The following is a 19076-nucleotide window of genomic DNA, read 5'->3' as shown; positions in this document are numbered from 1 at the left end:
AGAGAGAGGCCGAAAATATCAGAGAGCTATCTGGCAAAGGACAGTGCCAGCGAGAGTGGGAAGAATGGGATAAAGAGGCCGATTATAGAAAGAAGAGAAGATGCAAACAGATGGAGTGATAGGACAGTGAAGGGAAGGCGTGAAGGGAGCCCACCTTCAGGTTCGAGGACATGCTGTCTGCCAAGTGGGGTGTCAAAAGGAGCCTGGGAGCCAGAGAGGGACCTGGAAAAGTTTTGTGATGGCTTCTTAGGGCAGTGGCAAGAGTGTGGGGTGATTAGAACTGTGGAGGACCAGCAGCACCCAGCTGACTTTCCTTATCCTTCACTTATCAAGGGAGCATCTGTGTTTGTGATATGACCAGGTGACGCAAATGCACTAGAAAACACGGATTAGAATAAGACTCAGCTGCTGCCTCCAAGGGCCCATGGTCTCGCTGTGGTCTCTGGCTCTAACCTGAGCTGGTGGGCTCGTTTCCCACATTTAATTCATTTACTTGCTACACTCGTCACTTTGCCGCATCTGTGGATTATCTGTAGTATTATTAGCTCAATAGTTCTTTTTAACCATCTCTTATTTTATATATAAAAATAGGAAAACAAATGAAAGATAGAAGAATGAAGCCATATATCATTCCTTGTACTGTTATATTTTATTTTTCCAAATATGCATTTTTTTTTAAAGATTGGCACCTGAGCTAACAACTGTTGCCAATCTTTTTTTTTTCTGCTTTATCTCCACCCCCCATACATAGTTGTATATCTTAGTCGCAAGTCCTTCCAGTTGTGGGATGTGGGACGCCGCTTCAACGTGGCCTGACGAGCGGTGCCATGTCCGCGCCCAGGATCCGAACCCTGGGCCGCCGCAGCGGAGCACGCGAACTCAACCACTCGGCCATGGAGCCGGCCCCCAAATGTGCACTTTTAAAACATACAAAACTTGTTTGACATTTTGTTAAAAGTTCATCTCCATTCCACCTACAGTAATCTTGTCTGTCACCAGTGGAGCATACACCATGTGTTGGGAAAGATGGAGCTGGTTACTTGGTAGAGTTCTTCAGGTCATTCAAAGCAAGAATTTTTCCATGTTGGAATAATTCTGCATGGCCTTGGTCTTTTACTCAAACAGGTCAGCTTTGGTGGCCTGATCCTGAATAAAATGGATAAAGGCAGGCACCTCTTTGTCTGACAATTTTAAAGTGATGCTATTGGAATACCAAGAAGTTTGGAGCTTGACTGCAGAGCCTTCCAAATTAATCTAGTCTGGAAAACAACTAAAACACTGGCAAGGAACAGGAGATGTGTCAGCTGCCCTGCTCGCACTGTTCATATAAAGCATAAAGGTGTGCAGATTATACATGAAAGGTCAGTTCAGCAGAAAAGAAAACATGCCCGACAGTCTCGGGACATGGGAACGGAGGATGGAAGTTGGAGATGCCTCTCGGAGCCCTGGAAGGAGAGGCGCTGGGTGGCAAAGTGCAAATATCATCGCATTTCTGTGGCTGCTGCTTTGTGCTGTGTCTCCAAAATTTGATTGACAAGCCACCGAAAGGCCTGTCTTCCTGAGGAGGATTGACCTGGAAGCAGTTGTACCTTTTTTTTTTAAAGAGCGATCTGAAGGGGAAATGTGCCTCCTTTCCCCTATTTCCCAGTCTCACCCAGGCCACCCCAAACCAAAGCTCTAAATGGAAAAAGTGGGGTGCCGAGTCCTCACGCAGGAGCTGGGGTGCATCGTCATGAATGATGGGGAGCCCAGCAGCTACCGCGTGGCTTGTGCAGGCAGCGTGCTCTGAGCTCCATGTAGGTGAGACCTGCTGTGGGTCACCCTGCCGTCTGGGAAAACATTCCACCCCTGGGGGCACAGCAGATTCTGGGGGTGCGGCGTCAGGCCACGGGGGCCACAGGGCCGTGATGTCAGAGTTGTGGGGTGTCTTGCAGATTTCCAGCGTCTGCAGTGCTGGGAATTTTCAGCCTATTACATCTGTCATCTGTGTTGTAAGTGCAGGAAATCTCATCACTCCTTAAATATCATCATTCTATCCAAGTAGCTTGCAACATACATCATACTCCTTATTGCTTTATGCTGGAGCAGATTATAAACTCACATAAACATGCATTCGAGAGAAGCCTCCTGTTTGCTGTGAGCTCTTTCCCCAGCCTTGTGAATAACCGAGGCCAGAGGCTTGTCACGCAGCATTGTGGGCCAGTAGCCAAGGATGGCCATTGATGCTTGCCCACAGTGTTCTTGGTTTTATCTTCCCCAAGTGTTCTTTTCTGACTGCTTTCATCTCTCTCCTAAGCCTCCGCATTAACCCTCGTGCTAAATATGCAGTTTCATTACTGTTAGAAACCTAAAGATTGAAAGCTAAAGAAAAATCAGTGGCATTACAAAGCATATTCTGGTGATCTTAAAAATCACTTCAGGGGCTGGCCCCGTGGCTGAGTGGTTAAGTTCGCGCTCTCTGCTTGGGAGGCCCAGGGTTTCACCGGTTCGAATCCTGGGTACAGACGTGGCACCGCTCATCAGGCCACACTGAGGCAGCGTCCCACGTGCCACAGCTAGAAGGACCCACAACTAAAAGTATGCAACTATGTACTGGGTGCTTTGGGAGAAAAAGGAAAAATAAAATCTTAAAAAAAAAAATATCGCTTCAGTATCAGCAGATATGTTTCAGGGTGCTTCTGGGGTTGTGGGCTCACAGTGTAATCTCTGCAGCTTGCATTGCTGAAATCCAGGTGGACCTATGACCAAATTTGCCACCCCCGCCAAGTTAGATGTAATTCTCTTCCCCACTCAGCTTCATTAATTAAATCATTGACTCTGGCTTGCTGGTAAGGACCAATTTTTACAAGTGTCTCTGATTTCCTGCTAATGGTAACTTTCATTCTTCCTGGAATAGCAGGAAACATTAATTTTGCATTGGACCCAGGAGTCTCAGGGAGCTGGAATTATAGGCACCATCATCCCACCCTTTTCCCCCTCAAAATAAAATGAAATGAAATGAGCAGCAGCCCAGTGGTGAGGCTTGAGGGGTGGGTAATGACAAACAAGAGAAAGGGCATTAATTTCAGGATGGGGACAGCTGCCCTGCACTGTCTCCCTTTGGATTTGGGTTCCTCCAGCATCACGGTGAGTTATTAATATGTATGATCTGTACTTTATTCAAACATTATAAATCTATGCAGAAGTCTGGTGTTTGGGTTTTCCTTTATCGCTTTCATTCTTCTTTCCAGAATTATCTCATTTTGATCGGGAAACTTTTGCATAAAAAGCACACACGGAGAACTCACATTTCCATACCATAAATATTAAAAGGGGGTTAAGCTTTACAGTTTCTTCTCGCATCCCAACGGGAGGAAAGCTAGCCTTCTAATCAGAGGGCCATTATTAATGTGCTTTTTATTCGCAAGCCAAAAGGTAAACTTGAACTTGCGGTGTGAAATTGTACCATGTCACTCCTTTCATTTACTGCATGTAAATTGTGGAACGTTGGCTCTGCTACTTCTTTTGTACGAAGGATTTACTAAAAATGTCTCCGTTATCTGAGTTGTTAAGAATAGTTGGTGGGCTTATTTTTTTGGACCACACCAAGTCCCGATCTTTTTTGGGCATTATGATTAAAGTGCTTTTTGCTGGATAATTATAAAGTATGGATTCATCACAGTGAGTCTGATGAGGGAAATGGATAAAGAAAACAATGTATGAGTAGCTTTTTAGCTTCTTAGCAGCTTCCTATGTCCTGTTTATCCTCATTTTTGTGAGCATAAAGGAGTAGTCGTACATTTTGGTTCCCATGGAAATACGGAGGGATGCACTTGCTGTCCCGTTTGGTGCTCTGTCTGCTCATCACACGGGATCCGAGGCGGGAGTTCATGATGGGAAATGAGCATGCTAATTGGTGCTCTTTTTTCCTATTTCAGGAAACCTGCCGTATGAATATAAAATAGTGATTGCTGGGAATCATGAACTGACGTTTGATAAGGAATTCATGGCGGACCTCGTGAAACAGGACTACTACCGGTTCCCCTCCGTATCCAAGTTGAAACCAGAGGACTTTGACAACGTGCAGTCCCTCCTGACAAACAGTATTTACCTACAAGACTCGGAGGTGACGGTGAAGGGGTTCAGGATATACGGTGCTCCATGGTAAGTGCTCGTCCCACCGCTTCCCTCCTCTTTCTAGCTCAGCACTAAGAAGGCTGAGCAGACTGGGGGGTTTGCAGTGAAAGGAGAAGGGTGGGAGGAGCCTGGTTGCTGTATTTCCAACATAACCCACATCTGGCCCGGCTGAAAAGCACGGGGGTGTGCTGTGTTCGTTGAGATGCTGATTTCTTGAGGGGAGCTCAGCGGGAGCAGGGCTGTGGTGGGGAGGCTGTTCATGTGACACGGCTGCAAGCGTGCCTGGGACACAGAAGGATTTGGGGCAGGTCACCACGTTACCCTCATGCAGACTCGGCTGCTCTGAACATCGCATTGGCCCTGGTCACTCGGTTCCCTCCCATTTCCATGGCAGCAGTGATGACGTATCTTGCTTCGATTAGGGTTCCTCAAATATTGTTACGCATCAGAACTGCTTGACCAGCCCTGAGGGGACACAGAGTTTGAAGCCATACTCCCTGAGACTGTGGCTCTGCTTCTGGGGTGGAGGCCAGCGCTGCGTGTTTGTAATGGTAACTTTCATTCATTCAGACGAGCCTGAGGTGCAGACCGTGTGGAAGTCAGCGGGCGAGAGCTCGGGAGGATTCTCCGTGCTGAGTTCTGGGAGAGTTGAGGCAGGTGCCTATTCTTTGGGGCCAGACAGGCAGCTTTTTGCTCTTGGCTCTACCAGTTGTTGGTTGTCTGGTTTTGAAGAGGATGAGCTTCGGTTTCTGCCTAAGATGACGAAAGTAATCCCTACTTTAGAGGGCTAGTAAATGTGGAGGGTTCAACTAGTGACGTTTGCAGTGGACTGAGGAGAGGGCTGGCGGTTTGCTGAGGACCGGGACTCTTGTCTTTGGCCCTGGCTCTGCCGCTCAGGGTTTCTGTGAACATGACGAGTCCCTTAGCCCCCAGGCCAGTTTTCCCATCTTTAGCGTGGGAGTGTTAGAGGAGAAGATCAATAGCAGAGGAGTCTTGGATGGGTTGATTGATTGACTTTTCGAGGGCTCTGTGTATATAGAGCAGAGCCAGCCTTTGCTCACCCACCCTGGGAAAGGGTCCCAGACCTGCCCCAGGAATTGCTGGCAGAGGACAGACAGGGAGTGCAGCCTGGCCAGCCCACCCAGCAGTGTGGCTTGTCCTCTGTAGAATAGAAAGTTGAGATATTTTCTATAACTTTTTTTCATCTTCACTGGTTAGTATCCAGAAGGACTGATGAGTTGTCCAGGAAGTATATTTCTGTTTAAAATCAACCTGGCAACAATTATGAACTCTTGAGTGCTTAATATATGCCAGGCACTGTTCTAAGTCCTTTCTATCTATCTCATTTTCTTCAAAATACCTTTAAGAGATGGGCACTCTTATGATTCCCACTTGGCAGATGAGAAAACTAAGGCACAGAAAGGTTAAGTCACTGCTCGGGAGTCACACAGAGGCTAAGTGGTGGCGTCCTAATTGGAGTTGAGTGCAGGGGACCTGGTGGGGTTGACAGGTGGTGGTGGCTACAGTCTGCAGTGGTTAATCCACTTTATTAATGTTCCTCAACTCATTCTTTTATATGTGAGATGGTGGTCAGGGCAGGGGAATAAACAGCAGAAATCAGTCCTGTCAAACAGGAGTCTGAGAACTGATCCCGGGGTAATGTAGGATGTCGATACAGTCGTCCCCCCTTAACCACGGGGGGCATGTTCCACGACTCCCCGTGCACGCCTGGAACCACGGATAGCACGGAACCCTACAGAGACTGCGTTTCTCCTACACATACGTACCTCTGATGAAGTCTAATTTATAAACTAGGCAGTAAGAGGTTAACAACGTCTCTAATAATAAAACAAAAATTATACCAATATGCCGTGTAGAAGTTCTGTGACTCTCTCTCTCTCGATCTTCCCGCACTGCCCCCCTCCTGTACTGTCCTCTCATTGTACGACACGATGGGGTGGAGTGAGTGAAGGACCCAGGCCTTGTGACGAGCGTTGTTTGCAGACCACGGTTGACCACGCGTAACTGAAACCGCGGATGAGAGGGGAGACTGTGTCAGCTTTTCTGTAAAGGATGGGAGAGAGAGCTTTTCCAGCGTCACAGCTCACTTCATAATGACGGTGCGCTAGTTGAGGATGACTCTGATGGGCAGAGAAGCTCCACGTGGAGTCAAGGTTACTTTGTTAGTAACTTAAGATGATTTTTGAAAAATCCTTGAAGGGCACAGCACATTTCGGGCCCTTCCTGAACGGGCAGGACGGTCAGAGATGGTCGGATGCTTGCTGAGACGCTGACAGCAACCAGCCTCTTCCCTTCTCTGCTCAGGGTCAGCTCTGCTTAGGACAGGGTTTAGCTAAACCAGAAGACGGCCGTGATGCGTGAGGGGGCGATTTTGGGTCCTGAGGCAGATCTTGCAGCATCTCAAGAAATAAAAAGACGTAGTAATTCAAATATGTGATGGGACGGGGCTAACCTGTTTTTGGTGGTGGTACAAACTTTATGTCTGAGCTGAATTGATACCATTCAAAAATTTCCTATTTTAATATTTAGTATTTTATGTTAAGAAAAATAGGCAGCATTAGTCTTCCGAAATGTTATCCTGAAGTTGTCTTTACGCATAATTTGTTGGGACTTCCGCAAAATTTGAACTCTTTCCCGCCAGCCCCTCTCTGCAATGAGGGAGGTCTTGAAAGGGATTTTTGGCTCATCCCTAGGCCTTGGTGGTGGTTGTCTTTTGACCAAGAAGATAGAAGTTGATGACGAGGAACTTCCAGTTTCATGATATATTTTGGAGGCATCAGTAGTTGGGATCGCACTGGGAAGATATGTTGTGAAAATTAATATTCCCAGACTGCTGATAACCAGAGCAGACTCAGGAATGCCCACGTGCGCATTTCTGGCTGGGAGGGCAAGTTCTGCCAGCTTCACCGCTTGCTCAGCCCTGGAGCCTCGGGCAGGTTTCTCGACATCTCCCTCCGCCCCGCTGTCTTCTCGTCTCTAGAGGGGGAGACAGCGACGTTTCTTCCCTCTCGTGCTCGTGATGGGGACAAATGAGTCAGAGCATCTGTGGTACGCGGAGCCAGCACTTGACAGTGTCCGCTCTTTCGGATGTGGTGGGGCTGGGGTTCAATCCACTTTAAACTTTTGTCCACCCTCACGAGAAGACTGTGCACGGGGAGGAGGGTCGATGCGGTGGTTCCAGCCTGCGTTCAGCCTCCGCTGACTGTGGGACATTGGGCAAGTCACTTAGTGTCCCTGTGCCTAAACATAGGCCATGAGGCCTGCCCTCGCCTCTCTCGTAGGCCACCCACTTAAATGGTCACAGTCAGAATCTTCAGAGTACACCTGTTTGCTGGCATGCTTGATTATTTTGGTATCTCGTACAATTTTTAACCTCTTTCCCTATTGAGAATTTGACTTACAAGCAAAGTTTGGGAGATTTCTTCCAGAATTCCCACTTTCCTCTCTTTAGGAGTCAGGTTTCTCCCTCCCTGTGTTTCACCCACAGGTGAACCTGCCTGGGAACCCATGAGATACTCCAGCCCCAAATAATGTGAACTGATTTAACGTGATTTCCATGCTCTTCCAATGACTTTTCTGGAGGAAATATTAAGTTCTGATTTGCTGAGATTGCTACTGGTTTTAATTTAAAAACAGAAATCAGAATGAGAACCTTGATGCTAAGGATTTCCGTCCTGTCGTAGGTTTCTCAAAAGTAATTGCTGTCCGACCAGGAAGAGAACTCTAACTCAGGTCCTTAAAAAAGGCAGACTGTGACTTGGTTTCGCTCTCGAAGAGGAATATTAGTCCATATTCAGCACGCATTTAAAACTCGTAGCACAGCTGAAGGCTTCCTAAAGACCAGGGAGAATTCCAGCCGTGTCTCCTAATTTACAACTTAGCAGGAATTTGTGTGTGGAGAATAACTTCCAGTCCTCCTGCGCACTAGCGTGTTTGCAGCTGGAGTGCGATGCGGGGTACACAAGATCGCCAAGGAAGGGGACTGGGGTGTGGGGTGATGGGTCTCAGAAAACTCAGCGGTCTCCACTGAAAGAGTTGAAAGTGGGGTGCCTTGTCCTGGGAGAAAGGTGCTCCCTTGGAAGGGGACAGGAACTGACGACGTCCTGGGGGCCCCCACCCAGGAGGCCCATGGCAGATTCTGTGGCTTCTGTATACATTCCTTCACCATCTCATTCTTCCAAGAATCTTGAAGAAAGGAATCAGGCATGACATGTTGTCATCTTCGGAGTCACAGTTCAGTCACAACTTTGTCTTAACTCCTTCTGTTTTTCTCCCTCTTTGGGGACAGGAGAAGAGAGTCTTGTGTTGTCAGGCAGCTGGGTCTGCCCAGGACTTCGCTGTCACAACAGGAAAGCTCGTGCATTTTTGACATCCCTTGCTTGGATTGTCTGCCACCGAGATGCTGCCTGATTTCCTCTTGTGATCACTCTTGGCTCTACAATGTCGTTTCCAAAGGCTGAGTGCCGTTAGAGAGAGACAGAACTCTGCTCTGTCAGATCTTAGCCGCTGTGCTGACTGCTTGTCTGGCGGGTGGAGGCGGGGCTGGGGGTTTGAAATCGTCTTTGCATTTTTGGTTACTGCGTCTGTAGCCAGCACTTCAGTGCGAGTGGGTTTCGGTAAACTCACTCGTGGGCCTTGGCATTTAAAGTCTACTGGCCCGTTCTCTTTTCTGATATCAGTTGCTCTTTTGATACTAAGGTGCTGTGTCGAAAAACATGCAGGTAGTAAGGAAGGGCTCAGCTGTACGAGGTCAGAAGTCCACCTTACTTGGCCTGAGCAGAGCGGTCGTGTGGTTCAGCCGAGGCCTGCATTCTTCCCTCTGGGATAGACACGCAGAGCTGGGCTTCCACGGCTTTCAGTGAATGTGAATGGGGCTTTTCTGATGTCCAGGAATTCGATCTCCACGCTGACTAAGGGGCCAGGAACAGAGAGCGCACGTCTGCACGTTAGAGCAGATCCAGGTGTAATTCAGCAGATTTAGTAGCTGTGCAGGAGCGGCCTCAACTTCAGCAGCAGCGTTAGCTCGGGCCTGGGCAGCACGATGCTAAGATGGCAGAAACAGCAAGAGGAAGCCCGTGGAGCTGTGTTTTCAAGGGAAGCGTGAGCCTGGTATGTTTTCCCTCCTTCCTTCCCCTCATTTCCATCATAAACACGTTGAGTTCATTCATTCGTTTAGATGTAATTTTCTCAGCGCTTTTCAAAGTGGGAGCTAAGTGTTGATTCTGGTCTCCCGCAGCATTTATAATTGTGTTTGCATGCACGTCGCTATGAGGTTGCTCACGCCTCCTTGTTCTCAGTGCGATGGTGCTTCGAGTTTATGCCGTGAGGGAAGCTTCAGATGTTTTTGTTTCCAATTAGAAGTTTTGTAATGCATCCTGCATTTTGCTGACAGTCTTAAGTTCTTGAAATAGCGAATGAATTACCAGCAGATATGGAAGAGAGGATGAGAAAACCAATTGGCAGCTCATGCAACAGAACTCAGATTTGGGGGTGGGCAGAATGGGTTCCTTTATTTTATTTTCACAGTCATACTTGGTAATTAACTTGGGAGAAAAAAAAGAAAGAAGGAAGGAAGCATCTCCGCGTTCAGCAGGGAAGTCCTTTCACGCTGCAGAACCAGGCTGCACCGACAGTCCTGGTTCTGCACCACATTTTCGGGGATCTCGGCTTTTAGGGTTCAGGAAGGTACTGGCCCAGGAAAAGGTGTTGTGTGTGTGTTAAGCAAACATGCGCCCTGCTGCCGGGCTGGCGTTTCATTTTTCTTGGCGCGGGGCCCGCCTCGGCTCCCCCGTTCTGAGACGGGCGGCTGCTCCGCGGCTCTCGAGTTTCGGGCTGTGTTTACGTTTTTGCCTGTTTCATAATGCAGCTGACTGCCCTTAAAGCCGCACGGGATCAGATTCACTTCTGGTTTAACAACTGCCCTGTTTATTTGAAAAAGGAGAAAGCAAAACCGATGGCTTTGCTTTCCCCCTGCCATCGATAGCCGCATCAGCAAACCCCGCTTCCACAGCAGCGTCTGCAGAGCTCACGCGGCTGGACCTCCTCCAGCTCCGTCCCCACGCCTGTCCGGGTGCCTCTCTCTGGTGTGCTGGGGCAGGCTGTGCAGAAGGACATGGACGGGCATGTCGAGGTGTCCCTGAGCCTTCCCGTCAGCCGTGGGCATAGTTTAAATTCTCCTCCACATTCTGAGGGACAGACTCAGCTAGCAGACAACAGTGAGAATCCCATTTGGATGCTGTGTCCCCCTCAGAGAGCTGTCACCTCCCTTATCTCATTTGGGCTTCACAGCAACTCTAAATAAATAAAATTTAAGTTAAACTAAAATAGTTAAAACTTAAATTAAAGAAACAATTCTAAGCAATTAGAATAGGCAGAGCATGTATCAATAAGAATTAGTAATAGCCAGGTTTGCAAGGGCTTGGGTATCATGTGCTGCTCCAGGTAGACAGAGGAGGCCAAGATGGAATTTCTGGCAGAGAAGGTGACTTGCCCAGAGTCACAGAGCTGGTCTGGAGGAGAACCAGGCCTACAATCCAGAGTTCCTTTGCCGACTTCTTTACACTAAAACAGGATATCCTGGTGACCTCCGGTGTCCCTCTACTCCTTGACCTGAGGCAACTCAGGAAGTGGCCACTTGAAGACTTGGCTGTTTCCATCTGGTTGCAAAAGAGGCAGAAATCCAGGCCAGCACCCCCGGGGCTGTTGGCCTCTGTGCGAAGGTGCCTGTAGGGGAAAAGCAGGAATGTCTAGTGGACAGAACAAACAATGATCCAGGATCTTTGGCAGGTGTGCTCCAGAGCCTAGGGTTTTAAAAAGGAACAATCTACCCCTCGGGGTGTCATAACCAGGCATCAGCTCCTGTTCTGCTCCCTGGAGATGATGTCCCCTTCCTTTGTTCACACGTCAGGGGGCAGGTGTCCCTTGCATGTGGCTCTTCCCTCCGACGCACCGAGCAGCAGCTGGGAGACAGCAGCCCAGGGCATGAGCACCAGGGAGGAAGTGCTGGCGGTGCACCCCTCTGACGTCAGGCCTGGCGCGGGCCCACGTGCTCCAGAGAAGCTCCCAGCCTTCACATCAAGACCCAGCCGCTAGGCCGCTCCAGGCCGGGTGTTCTCTCCTTGTCTCACGTTACACTGACACTCCTTCCTTTCAACTTGACGTTGCTGCTGGTGGGTGGAAGGAGATTCTAAGTGTGTGTCAGCTCCGTGAGGGCGGGGACCCTGTTGTCCTTGTTCTCTGTGCAGACCCTGGGCGAGCCCAGAGCCTGGCATATGGTGGGGGCTCAGTCCGTATCTGCTGAATGAATGAACAAGGGTGGTGGTGGCAGAGATGTGTCCGTGGCTGATGAACTGAAGGTCTGCACAGATGAGACCCCACCACCGACCCCGGGTTGTAAAAGGAAAGAAAATGTCTCTAATCAAGGTCAGGTGTAGCCATGAGTCTGCAGCAGGACTCAAGATGGCAAAGCCAAACGGACCCAAACGCAGCCCTGAACTGTGTCCGAGTGCATCGTGGACCTGTCCCCGTCCCTCCCCAACACTCGACACAGAGGTGGTGGTTAGTAGAGTGAGGGGTGGGGGTGGTGGTTCACCCCTGACTCGAAGGTGGAGAGAGTTGTCAAAGAAGCTCCCACTGTACTTTTAGGCTCTTTATTGTCCTTTCCTCACCGCCCTTGCCCTCTCCAGAATTCGCCTCTGAGCCCATGGGAGGCTTGTTGGGGACAGGCTGAGCCCCCGTGAGCTCGGGGACGTTCCTGCGACAGTGAAGGCCTTGTTGAGACTGACTGAGCGCCGATTCCTTTCCCTAAGCTATCAGTTGCTCAGGTTGACAGACGCATGGCAGGACCCCCAGCAGGAAGATGCCCTGAAGGCTGTGACTCCCAGGCTGGACATGGCGCACGCAGTTGCCCCCCAGCCTGCCCGCTGACCACGGGAGGCTGTGGGGTGTAGCGGCCCCAGGCTCGGGCCTTCGGAAACAGCCGTCCCCAGCGAGCTTGAGCCTCAGCTCGTATCACTTAGAACTCATTTACCTCGTTAACGATGATTTCATCTCTCTGAGATGCATTTCATCTGTCAAATGGGTTTCAAGTGGTAATAGGTGCTATTTATTGAGCGTCGCCCTAATATAGGTGCATCGTGTAATGTGTTCTTAAGCCTCACGACAACCCTACAAAGAAAGTAATATTACCCTCATTTGGGAGATGGTAAAATTGAAGGTTGGAGAAGTTAAATAACTTGGGTGCGAGGACACTCTTTTCCTGACTAGAGGACCTGGAGGTCAACGCAAAGCCTTTCTGTTTTTCACTGCTCAGTACAGGTTGCCCCCGTATCCAAAAGTAGGGCATTCCTGTGAAACCTTCTGTAGCTGAAATGGTGTAAAGAGGCAACTGCCGGGGCTGGCCCCGTGGCCGAGTGGTTAAGTTCGCGCGCTCCGCTGCAGGCGGCCCAGTGTTTCGTTAGTTCGAATCCTGGGCGCGGACATGGCACTGCTCATCAAACCACGCTGAGGCAGCGTCCCACATGCCACAACTAGAAGAACCCACAACGAAGAATACACAACTATGTACCGGGGGGCTTTGGGGAGAAAAAGGAAAAAAAAAAAAAAAAAAAAAAGAGGCAACTGCCATTCACGTATACGGGAGAAAGTTTTGAGCGTTCCCAGGCTCAAAAAATTAACCTGGCAGAATAAGCTGAGAGAAAGCACGGACGCAGTTCAGAGCTGTGGTGGCTGGACACTGAGGTGCTTTCCACACGAGTGAAAATCCTCCAGTTAGTGAAACCGGGTGCTCACGTGGGTCTTGCATGAAAGCCAAGCTGTGTAAAGCGAACTTTTGGAGAGTGGGGGAGACCTCCACGTGCTTCATGGGATCAAAATGTGATCATCAGGTACGTTAAGGTCCTGGCACTTAGTAAATGCTCAGTAAATGTTATTGTCTTCCCCAAAAGGTAGCAATTGCGTGGCTTTGTAATGGCTATTATTTTTTGGGTTTTTTTTTTTTTTTGACGATGGTGTATATACCAGAGTGGAAGAGAAGCTAAAAGGGGCTGAAATGAGGTGAAGAGGAAACTTGGCCTAGGGAAATGGTCAACCCTGTGTGCGTGTGTGTCTGTGCACGTCTGTGTGTCTGCGTGTGTGTGTGTGAGAGAGGGAATTTTCCAAAGCAAATATTGTACAGTGTCTTTGCACTGGCAAGGTGCTTATGATCTGGATGCACGGAAACCGCTTAGGAAGGGAGCCCATCTGCGGGCTGCGTGTGGTCCAGAGATGTGGAGGAGTGAATAGATGTCTGTTAAACGGAGACGTTAAGGTCACTTTAACGTGGAGCATCATTTTAAATGTGTGGGTAGCGCTTGGTAGTGTTTTCACCCAGGAGAAGGAAGGTACCTTGGATGGGGACTGTAAACTGGGTATGGAATGTTCGCGAGGGCTGCTCAGACGGGAAGCTGGTGGGAAATCTGAAATCCTCTGGGTTGGCAGAGTGTGTCTGCGTTCTGCGAAGGACAGAAAAGATGGGAGCAAGTCTGCATTAATGCAAGAGAGGATATAGAAGGACGGTTTCCTCAAGTATTAGCAGAGATCGGCTTCTTGAAAGCACAAATACAGTCGCTATGACTAATACTGTTCAGGTATGAAGTTTGCAGCAAAAAAGGAAAAGGCAACAAAGAGAAGCACCTCATCTACTAAAGGGCGTTAGAGGAAGGGGGAAGGACAGGCCCGACTAAGACTCTTCCCAGGGTGAAATTCCCCAAGACAGCGTCTGAAGGTGCCGGTGGTATTCCTGGGTAATTTGGACGCTTGCTGGCCTCATGTCGGGCCTGGTGGGTTTGGGATGGATCTCATTCAATAAAAAGTGGGGTTAACGTTTCATATGAACCTTCAGCAAATCAACATCGGGGACCAAGTAAAACCAGCGCTGTGTTTGTAAAAGAACAGAAAGGTCACAGTCGACACGCTGATTTTCCACTCTTTCCTAAAATTGCCTATGCCCTTCTTTTACATATTATGTACAAAATGACTGCACATAAAACTGAGCGCCTCTGATGCTGCCTGGCTCCATACGTGGGGATTCCCGTTTTTCTCACGACCTTTCGAGCTGCCGTATGTATTGGAATTATGGGACCTGTCAATTTTCCCACTGAATCCCGTGAGCGGTCCTGACTCTCCGTGCCGCACAAGGCTCGAGAGCAATGGAAAGTGAATTGGAGTGCTGTGTTTCTAGAGAGACGATTATCGAAGACAGAAGCTAGAAAAACATGGTTTTTATTGTTTTAATGATTTAGAAGTCCAACCCTCAAATGACTAGGCATCCGTGGGCCTCTACTTTTATTGTGAATCAGGAACCAACAGAAAAAACCTTCTTGCTTTGATCTCCCCAGAACAAAATACAAGATGCTGCTGTAAAACCTAATGAGAAATTGCTGATGGCAAAACTCACCGGATGGATGCTGTTGGGAATCATTAGCCGCCTCCCCGTCCTTTTTCTTCTCCTTTGGTGTTAGGGCTTAAGAAAAAAAGTTGTGGAAAAGAAATTTAAGAAACTCAGTTTGTGGGTCATATTATTTAAATAAAAATACGTTGCAAGCGTTTGAGAATGAGGATTTTAGGCTTCTGTCTCTGTTACTAAATATTCTTTAGTGCTTCCTGCTTTTTCAGATGAAATGGCAAAGATTAGTTCCTTCTTTTATCCAAATTCAGCGTCTCCCTTAAGCAGCTCTAATCCTGTAAGGAGAAGTACTTAACCTGTAGGACCAGCAGGATGAGTGGGAACTGGGAGAATCCTAAACGTGTGCGCAGTGCTGGCCCTGACTCCGAGCTTGTGAACAGCCCTCCCCAGGGGCCGTTCCTGTGCTGGCGGCTGCAGCTCCAGACGCACACGGAGGGGCCAGGGCCTTATCAGGTACTGAGCGCCTTCCTGCATTCAGACAGGCGGAGTGTGCCCTTCAGGATTGCTAGTAAAGGGAAGTCACAGACCAAGAGGTATCAGTTTTTAAGGTTGTTGCCATAGGACTTAGCTTATGTGGAGCTTGAACTCCACTCTGACAGCTGCCGAGAAGAAAGGTCACTTCCATGGAAATGTTGAAGTTTGGCTGGCCTGTGAACCTCCGTCTTAACTGTGCCCTGACGTCTCTGTGAGATTTTGTAACTGTGCTATTTGTGATTTCCGTTATAAGTTTGTTTTTACTTGTTGATTGTTGCAATAAACAGAATAAACAGATTATTGCTAAGGCAGAGTACAGATATGCCAGAGAAGATCCATTCTCTTTGTCTTTTGAATCAAATTCTCTTCTTCTGAATGAGACGAGGAGCTTTGTTTTCCTGGGTTTCTACAAGTAAGAGTACAAAAAAAAAAAAAGGAAAATAGTTACTGCAGAAAATCATCAAGTATAGAAGTCGTGCAAAAGGTAGACTTCTCAGTTCCTAGAGAGTCTGTTTGCCAGGCTGTGTGGACTCTCCTCAGTCACCCAGGTGCTCACGTAGATGCGGATTTTACGATTCCAGTGAAAATTCACGCCTTCACCTGGTTTTAGGCATTCAAAAGCAGCATTGGTCGTCAGACAGCAATGGTATGTTTTTCTTCTTATATTTTGCAGCAAGCATTTCAAAAGCCATATCCCCACCAAAAATGTACAGAGAGATCATAACATAATAAAAAAAAGTATATAAGTGCACAGAGAAAATGAAAACTGAGAGGTAACACGCCACGTATGGCAGCGATTTTCACTTAGGAATGCTCTTTCTTTCTCACTCTAGTTTCCTGGGGTTTGCTATGTTCTTACAGTGGGTAAACCTTATTTTTATGGTGGAGGAGAAAGGCCCCATTCTCTAGTTGTAAAATGGGAATGGGTGAGTGGACATTGGCCCTCTCTTTCTAACTGCTGGCTGTCGTTGTGTGTGAGGTCCTTGTGTATTTGTGGACCTGCACATGTGCACACACTTCTCAGGGCCCCCGTGTGACAGGCCACTGCAGAATATGGCAGGGGGGTGTCTGTCCTCATCCACAAGTGCTGAGGTTTGCCCTGCCAAGATGGAGGTTCCCTGAGAGTGAGCCCTGGAGCCCTGTGTCGTTCTGCTGAAAATTTCATTTCCTCCTTGAAATCAGCATCTCCTAAGAAGGTGGGACCTTGAAGCTTGTTTGGGCTCTGGGCTGACTGAGGGTGCCCCAGCCTCTGGTGCTGTATCGTGACTCACCCCATGTGGCTTCCTGGGCCGGGGCTGTGGGTCTGGCCTTCGGGAAGCCTGGCGGCTACCTTCGCTTATTCGTATTCCAGTGCGGTACCCTCCCCTCCTCTCCTGGGTCTTTGTTCTGTTAATCTGCAAAACAGGGCTCAATTTGTGATTAGCCCTCGCAGCTCATTTCTGCTAATCAGTCTGCAGAACAGGTCGACGTGGTCGCCTTTGTGCATCGCTCAACGCCCTCTCCTCTCCTCACCAGGCTGCCGAGGGCTGCTCCTTTGCCTGAACCGGGATGGTGGGGGGAGGAGGGTGGAGGGTGGAATTCGGTTTTTATATGCTGACTGCATTGTCTAGAAAGAAAATGCCGTTTGAAAAGACAACAAGGAAATGCTAATGTCAGCTTGTAGAGCTGTGTTTAGGAAGGAGGAAAAGTTTATAGAAAATATCACTCGTGTCGCCTGGATGAGTTGCACAGTAAACTGCGTAGTGTAGGGACCAGAAGAGAAGGCAGTGTTCGCATGACAGGGTCTGGGAGTGTGGTGTCAAGCACAGGCTGCCTGTTAACAATAATTTCCCGTGTGTTTGAAATGTGATTCTCTTTTGATACTTAAAGTGGCAATGTCATCCTTTTAGCTACAGTATTGAGTAATTCTAAGAAGACAACACAATTTTGTGAATTTCCTTACATTTCACCTGCCCGAGATTAAAATTATTCCACCTGTGAGGTTGGGAAGACTCTGAATCTCAATTTTCTTATCTTTGTTTTCCGGGGACCAGCCCTGACCTAACTGTGGAGACAGAGCGTGGGTTAACTGACTGATGATTATAAATTGCTTCGGAAAATGCTCATTATCACCGTTTCAAAACTTCTGCTAACTCTAATGTGCCAAGGAGAGAATGGCTGGAAAAGAATTTTAACACATAACTTTTCCCAGTGACAGCGACACGGTGGGAAAAACAGTTTTCTATCGGAAGTTGTCCTTTGCATCTCTAAAATTCTCTAGTAAATTTCAGCATTCATTACTTGTGAAAACCTCACCACCCCGCCCCCCCCCCAAAAATCTGTTGAAGACTGTGCAAGGAGCAAACTGTCAGAGTCCCAAATTAAATTTGTCGTCAGTGATAAATTTAGTGTTGTAAGATACTTTACTAAGTGCTTCAGCTTGATTTATTGGTTTTGTTAACAAGAGTATATTATGTCTCGTGCAGAACTTAACAGAAGCAATTTCTGACTAGACCTTCCTTGATTAAAAAAAAATGAAGTCTCACTTTAGTTGGGTGGTAATTATTTTAGTACTAAATTGGAAGGTAAGCACACTGCAGTCCTGTCATTAATGTATAAAGAAAGAAAAATGTCACAGTGTGAAAGGGAAGACATTTAATGGTTCTAGCTCTTTCTTTCTGCATATCCTTCCTTCCCTTTGTGTGTGCCTGAGCAGCTAGGCTGTTTTCCTGGATGGGGCGAAGGTTGCAGCCCCCGCGTAGATAACCGCTAATGAGTGTCAGGATTCAGCTGCTAATTTGAAAGGCTTTGTGGCTCTTTTACCCCAGACACTGGCAGCTTCATTAGACTCTGCTTTGTCCAGCCCGACCTTTGCTGGCCCCTGGATCACAGCTAAATATCAATATTACACCAACACCCTCCCGGTTGGAAGGGTCCAGACCTGACTCCTTTGGTGCGTATCTTATCAGAGTCTGCTGCTGATAGAAACTTGGGTGCCTCTCTAGCAGGCTGCATTATTAGGATTACCGTCCCCAGAGAGGCCCTCTTTCCTCACACCCATAGGCGTGTTCCCTTGATTGGAGATTGGAATTTTAGAGCAATTAGCAAATTTCTCTGTCCCTTTTTTTTTTTAAAATGTCCTTTTGTAAGGCATAGCTTTTAAAATGTGTTTTTCTGTCTGGTTCAGTGAAAGCAACGAAAAGGGTTTTTTTCCTTGACGTGGGAAAGGAAGATACACACAATTTATTATTGACAGTGTCAAATAAGAAAAAAAGAATCTAACGGTATTTTTCGCTCTGGGGGTTCGTCTTTGGGAGTCAGCCAGACGGTGGGCAGGTGGAAGGGAGCTTGCTCGTGCTCTGTTAAATATCCTGAGAACAAAAACGCTGGCTTGATTTGTCAAGCTTTTGGCTGTGGGGAAGGAAAGCCTTTTTTTTCCAGTGATCTTGTTTGTAGCTTCTCCCTCTACTGTTCTCAGTTCCCAGGGGAATTACTCTGCGTTGGTTGTAACATCCCCCATCTTTGCTCTGAAGCAGTGGTCAGGTGGCCCTGTCTTCTGCCTCGGTGTGTGATTATCAGCCAGGAAAGTAAATCTTTCTGAACTTCTTTTTCATTGGTCCGATCTTCCAAGCCAGGCCTCCAGTGATCTTATTTTGAAGGGGTTTGAGTTCTTCCTTTTTTCAGAGACTCATAAAATTAGAGATGGGAAAGAGCTCTCTGACTGCGTCACTTTTTCCACCCCTTGGGCCAGTGTCATGTCCATCCCTCGAGCATGTTCCCTGGAGTTCCATTCAGCCTCGTTTAAGGATACCAAGACCAGAGAGGCTTCTTGTCCAGGCCCCTCTGGGAAAACGTCCCACGGTCCTTGCCGTGTGGAAATGCTTCTAGGCATTCGAGCTGAGGTTTCCTCCTCCTCCAAGAGTACTGCAGCTTCTCAGTTCAGTCTCTTTTCTCCTTAGTCCTTGCTTCTAAACCCTCAGGAACTTTTCCTGTCTCCGTCAAACAGCTTGTGCGTATTGTCAACTGAGAAACAATACACACA

At 48.0% G+C, this 19076-nt stretch overlaps 1 protein-coding gene across 8 annotated transcripts in view; it reads left to right on the top strand.

The window, feature by feature from the left end:
* MPPED2 (metallophosphoesterase domain containing 2) overlaps positions 1 to 19076 on the top strand; it is a 170543-nt gene that overhangs the window by 82539 nt on the left and 68928 nt on the right. For all 8 annotated transcript variants that reach the window (XM_044752657.2, XM_014831436.3, XM_070491390.1 and 5 more), the window contains one exon: positions 3918 to 4143. In XM_044752657.2, the coding sequence (XP_044608592.1) occupies positions 3918 to 4143 (226 nt within the window). The remainder of the gene's footprint in view (positions 1 to 3917; positions 4144 to 19076) is intronic.

This window comes from Equus asinus, chromosome 20, assembly GCF_041296235.1.
Source record: "Equus asinus isolate D_3611 breed Donkey chromosome 20, EquAss-T2T_v2, whole genome shotgun sequence".
NCBI classification, from domain to species: Eukaryota; Metazoa; Chordata; class Mammalia; order Perissodactyla; family Equidae; genus Equus; species Equus asinus.
This window is presented reverse-complemented; position numbering and strand designations above follow the sequence as displayed.